General features: G+C 40.8%; 1 protein-coding gene across 1 annotated transcript in view; it reads right to left on the reverse strand.

Moving 5' to 3' along the window:
• TOP6BL (TOP6B like initiator of meiotic double strand breaks) overlaps positions 1–6,145 on the reverse strand; it is a 153,048-nt gene extending 146,903 nt beyond the window's left edge. Inside the window, 2 exon segments of the mRNA XM_027769429.1 lie at positions 2,868–3,006; positions 6,068–6,145. Of these exon segments, the coding sequence (XP_027625230.1) occupies positions 2,868–3,006; positions 6,068–6,097 (169 nt within the window). The 5' untranslated portion in view covers positions 6,098–6,145.
• Between the last annotated feature and the right edge of the window lie 316 nt (positions 6,146–6,461).

Here is a 6,461-nt window from a genome sequence, read left to right on the forward strand (position 1 = left end):
AATATGGAGGTTCCTCAAAGATCTACAAATAGAACTACCATTTGATCCAGCAATCACACTTCTGGGTATCTACCCAAAGGACAAGAGAACGCTCAGTCAGAAAAGTGCTTGCACATCAATGTTTATTGCAGCATTATTCATGATTTCCAAGACATGGAGCCAACCTAAATGTCTATAAACTGATGAATGGATTGAAAAAGCGTGGCATATATACTCTATGAAATACTACTCAGCCATAAAACAATAACAAGACCCTGGCATTTGATAGAAAGTGGTCAGATATGGAGGATCTATTGCTGAGTGAAGTAAGCCAAGCTATGAAAGAAACATATTGTATGTATTCACTTAATATATACCAACTATCCACACTCTATGGTAGAGAGCAAAACATTGGAGGACATAAAAGTAGTGAAAATACTTAACGAGGATAAGACAGTGTGGAATGGGGAGGTGAAGAAAAGAGGATAGAGAAAGATGGAAAGAGAACAAATAGAGAGGCATGACATTAGTGGGACACAGATATGGTTTATTACCTGTGGATAATGACATGTATAATATTCTCAACTGGATTGGTCTGAGAAGTATTTCATGATGGGTAAAGTCTTTTTACAACCAAAATGAGAAATAGTGATTGACTGGTTAAGAAAATAATTGGAATAATAATAATAATGATCGGGAAAAACAATGAAAAGATATTGAATGATGAAGTGGGGATTTTAATGTCTCTGTATTGACTGATATGCACAGCATTCTCTTTTGTAAAAGCAATGTAATACACTGTAAAGTTATATGCAATTCAATGTAATATAAACAAGATTATGATGATAATAAATAAATAAATATTCTCAAAAAAAAAAGAATAGATTTAGACAAATGCTGAAAGTGCTGGGGTTGACTAGCTGATAAAAACATAAAATAAAACGATTAACTAACAGGAAATATATAAAGAAAATTAATTATAGTTTTCTATATGGCTAAAATGAATGGTAACTTATGGTCATAATGAGTAAATATCAATCTGTGTTCTTTGTGGGAAAATTTAAACTATATTAGAAGATACATGGTAGAACTGGAGATATGAAAAAGAACTATCATCCTTTAAAGTATGAAGTCAATAAATAATGCCTAAAAAGGGAAGATCAAGATATAGCAACACAAATATGTTATTTAGAGATAAAAATAAATATTAAAAATGATCACCTAATAGAATTGAAAGCATTAGCCTCTGGGAGGGAAGAAGAGAGGAAGGGGGAAATCAAAGAAGCATACAGGGAACTGTACATATCACATTTTATCCTGCCAAAAAGAAAAAAAAAGCATATTTACACAAAGATCAGAAACAGGAAAAGACAAACGCTCCCTATACAAGATGGACTAAAGAAGTCCACTAGGCCCAAAATGACTGTGGAATTGAGTTTCTTGCCAAGAGCTACTGTGGCTCAAATCCTTTGATTTGAGTGAAGTCAACCCTACTACCCTAGCCACAATTATTGGATTAGAATCAATGCACAAGCTAATATGATCACATACAGACCAATCATCACCCTAGTCGTGTAGCTAAGCATTTCTCTCATTAGTGGTAGAAACTGCTCAGTCAGGGTGGAATTAATGCACAGCAATAGCAAACCAACCTACCATACTCTCTTCAGGATGATTAATACTAAGTATACATAGAGACGACAGGTCATACCGGTTCAGGTGAATAAATGTCTCTAGAGCCTAGTGTATTATCCAATCTCAAATAGGTGCCCCCATGTGATTCCCCTAAGGCTGATGGGACTTCATTTCAAAGTATCCTTCAATAAATCTACACATACACACACACACCCTAAAAAAACAGTCTAACAAAAGCACTTCATAGTTCAAGAAAATTAGCTGTTTCAGAACCACTCAGTGCATCAGCTTTCCCTCAAGAGACTAGGCAAAAATGATGGAAGAGTTAAGAACATAGTAAAAAAGAGATTTTCAAATTAACTGTAGATCAGAATTATCAAGGAATGTACTATTCATTTTATTTCTTTTCCCTTTCCTTCCTTCCTTTCTTTCCTTTTTTTTTTTTTTTTCTCCCTTTTTTGCAACTGCCAAAGTTTGGAAACAAGAGAAAAAATAGGTAAAACTCAATGTAAGACAGGGGCTGGCAGGTGGTGTGGTGGTTAAGGGCGCTGGATTCTCACATGGCCTACTGTGGTTTGAGTCCTGGACCTGGTGGCTTGCTTTCTCACTGTGCCCTACCTGCCTCTCTAACCCTCTCTGGTCAAATTAAAATAAATAAATAAATACACAAAGTTAAATAAAGTAATTTTTTAAAAAATTCAATGTAATAAAATTTTGCTGTGAAAAAGTAGGCTATGGGGAACCAGCAGTTAGCGTAATGGCTATGTCGCTGGACTCCCACGTAGTCGACGGACCCGGTGGCTTAAAACTCACGCCGGGCTCGTGTGTGTGCGTGCCCAAGATCCCAAGAGGAGAATGGAGGAGAAGGGATTGTGGCGTGACCATCCTCCCTGGGGGGTGATTTCTCGCTTTCTGTCTCTATGTCTCTCTCTGTCTGCCTGGCGAGCGCACGCGCCCTATAGTGAAAACCTCTCAAAAGAAAAAAAAAAAAAAGTAGGCTATGTTCCGAGCAATGTTAATTTAATTCAGTAAAATAAGTAATCTTATGATATAAGTCATTCTACTCACCTTTCCTATGTAACTAACACATTTATAAATCTATCACCACATACTTATATAATCATTTGGTTTTTAAAATATTAAACAATCCTGGAATAACACGATAAAAGAATTATGACCAATTGAAATTTTTAAATAAACTATGACATAAATCATGACAAAACAAAGATACAAAGTAATTTTCTTCAACTTACTAGTTGTTATACAATGAAGAGTATTTGCCTGGTACTTAGAATTTAATGCTTCTATGGAAATCACTAGCTGCTCTTCTAGCAATGCTCCTTTTGATACTCCAATTTCATACTTCCAGTGAATTATTAAATATCTCAAAATCTGAAAAGGACACAATTCAAAGAAAACACAATCTTCTTTAGAAATCATGGTAATAACAAATGTGTATGATAGTTAAATTAGTAACTCTAATTTTTCCCCAAAATTGTATTCTTGCTTGTGAGATTTGTTTGTTCAGAACATTGTGCCTAAACAGAAGAAATAGCAAGAAGAATGACATAAGAAAGAAAACAATGAGGGGCCAGCAAGTGGTTAAAGGCACTGAATTCCCACACTGCTGATCACAGTTTCAGTCCTGGACCTGGCAGCTTATTTTCTCTCTTTTTCTCTCTATCTCTCTCTGGTCCAATTAAAAAAAAAAAAGAATAATAAATAGAAATAAGTAATTCTTAAAAAAAAGAAAGAAGACAGTGAAATTCAACACAATACCCAGCAAGACTGGAAACTGAAACAATAAATTGCTTTAGTCAAAGGTAAGATAAGCTGGAAATAATTATCAGGGAAAATTCAAGTGGGAGTTTCTGTTTCTTTTTCTCCTCCCCAAATAAAAGCCAACACAAAGACTATGAATAAGAGTGACATCTGGTTATGAATCATCTTTACTTTTCACTAAATCAACATTTTTGGTGGTCTGAATACTATTTACTAGTGCTGGAGGCAAATGCCTGTGTTTATTCCTTAGTATGCCAAATTCAACCATGTGACTTTAGGAAAGTTACTTAACCTCTCTGTACCCCAGATTCCTTATCTATAAAGATGGGAACACACCTACCACATAAGGCTGCTGCTGAAAGTAAGTATGTGCAATGCTTAACACAGTTCCTAGCATAAAATAAATATTTAAAAGAGTTATCAGCTATTAGATCTAATAAGTTCATGTGTCGTAAAGACCGTACATAATATCTGAAGTTGAACAGGAATCCTTCACTATGTCTGAATAAAGCAGTCAATCTTTTTTTTTAGATTAGATTTTTTTGCAATCACTGGGGAGAAGGGGGGTTAATGATAAATCACACCCTATGGGGGATGAATATGCCTCAATCCATTCTCCTCCCAGAATTTTGGGTAAGCACATCACACCTGCCCAGCATGTTTTTCAAGCCACCAGGTCCAGGACTCAAATTGCAGAGTCATCATATGGGATCCAGAGCCTTAACCACCATGCCATCTGCTAGCCCCAAAATATACAATCTCATTGAGCCAAATTTAAAATAAAGTACATTATATTTAATTTCCATTATTACTCACAGGAAGCAGACTCACTTTTATACTAATGTGCTATAAGGAAAATTACTACCCTCCCTTTTTTAAAGAATTATTTTTTAGTCATTACTATTTTTCAATTTGCAATAGGGCACGTGCACTCACCAGAGAGAGACAGAGAGGGCAAATGAGAAAGTAAGCCGCCAGGTCTGAGACTCGAACCACAGTAGGCCACGTGGGAGTCCAGCACCTTAATCACCATGCCACCTGCAGGTCCACTCCCTTTTTTTGTTTGTTTCATTTTGCTACAGGGTGTGTGTGCTTACAGGAGAGAGAGGGAGAAAGAGAGAGAGGGAAAATGAGAAAGCATCCCCCATGGGGGATGGCAACACTGTAATATCTCCATTTCTCCCATCTGGATTTTGGGTAGGCAGTAGTGAGGCACACATGCCTGGCATGTTTTTCACATCACCAGATCCAGGATTCAAACCAGGCAGTCAGCCATGTGGGATTTAACCACCATGCCACCAGCTGGTTAATTATTCCTCCCCCTTTAAAAAAAAAAAAAAAAGGCTGGGACCAGCAGTTAGCTTAATGGCTACGTAGCTGGACTCCCATGTAGTCGACCGCGGTTCGAGTCCCAGACCCGGTGGCTTAAATTCACACCGGGCGCGTGTGCATACGTGCCCAAGATCTCGAGAGGAGAATGGAGGAGAAGGGATTGTGGCATGGCCATCCCCCCTGGGGGGTGACTTCACCCTTTCTGTCTCTCTGTCTCTGTCTGTCTTTCTGGCAAGCACAGTATAGCAAAAAAATTAAAAAAGAAAAGAAAGAAAAGAAAGAAAAAAAGAAAAAGAAGCTGAAAGATATGCTTAAGAGAACCTAGGAACTAAGATCCTAATTTGTACCAGTTTACAGGAATGATTTTTGGGCATTTCTACAGTCTAACATTTTCCTGCACACAACCTCTGACTTTCTGTGCTCCTTGTGTTAAGATTTTCTCATAGTGTCTTTATCCACATGAGAGAACCATTGAGAGAACCACTGTGAGTCAGAGCCTTGGGTTCTCACCCAGGTTGTCATCTGTGAAATCTAATCCTTTAACATCCTTTAATGTTAACAAAGAAGGTAGGAAGACTGGGAACACTCTAAAGTGCCCTCAGAGCCTGTGATTCTATTTTACCTGTCCAGTATCCCTTACAAGGCCAGTAGTTAACCATCCAATTAGGCGATGACTGTGAACTGAACAAACGTGGTGAAGCCAAGTGATCAGTGTCATCTTCCACAGGTATAGAGAGGGTTGGGCAAGGCCTCCGAAGTTCACCCTTTCATCATTCAGTTGTTCCTGGCACCAAGAAATCTGCACCACACCTCTCACCCTCACTCCCATTTTGCACTGATTGGACCTTCCTTGCCTGCTGTTTTGATTCGCTGATATCTCGCCCAGGTTGCCCATTTCCTTCCCTCTTTCCAAGTTCCCTCCCAGCAGTGTGTGTGGACCACGCTGGGCTCGAGCGAGATCACCTACAAGGCTGGCATCTGGCTCTGACCCAGGGCGTCAGATGATATTTGGCAAACACCTCAGCTTTCTGAACCTTGGCGTTCTCAGCTGGAAAGGGGATGGCGTTTATCTCCTCACGTGAGGACAACGTCCCCCCAGTTAATTAGCTGTTCCTCAGAGTGCCCAGCGAGCATGACAACACCGCGTCTCCATTCCCCGGGTCTCCTCTGCTTCTCATGACCCCGAGGGAGGTGGGCTGGTTTTCACTCATTCCCACCTTTCCCAAAACTTCCTCCTCCACCTCAGGCTGACCCCTGGGCCCACACTTCGCAGCCACCACACAAAGCCTGTCTCCTCAGAAAGCGTCCTTCTGTGCTTTCTCTCCCTTCCCAACGTCACCTCGCAGACTGCTATGGCCGTCCCCTCCATCCTGCACAGACAGCAGCGGCGACACCCACTGAAAGGCTACATTCCCACCTTTCCCAAAACTTCCTCCTCCACCTCAGGCTGACCCCTGGGCCCACACTTCGCAGCCACCACACAAAGCCTGTCTCCTCAGAAAGCGTCCTTCTGTGCTTTCTCTCCCTTCCCAACGTCACCTCGCAGACTGCTATGGCCGTCCCCTCCATCCTGCACAGACAGCAGCGGCGACACCCACTGAAAGGCTACTAGCCCACAGTCGAGGCCAGCTCCACCGGCACCTGGAGCCGCAGCTGGGAGCCGTCAGGGCAGGTGGGCCGACGCGTGGGCGGACCACGGGGCCTAGGCGAGGCCGCCGGCAGTGGCAGGGGTG

The sequence above is a fragment of the Tupaia chinensis genome, unplaced genomic scaffold (assembly GCF_000334495.1).
Source record: "Tupaia chinensis unplaced genomic scaffold, TupChi_1.0 Scaffold149501_1, whole genome shotgun sequence".
Taxonomy (NCBI): domain Eukaryota; kingdom Metazoa; phylum Chordata; class Mammalia; order Scandentia; family Tupaiidae; genus Tupaia; species Tupaia belangeri.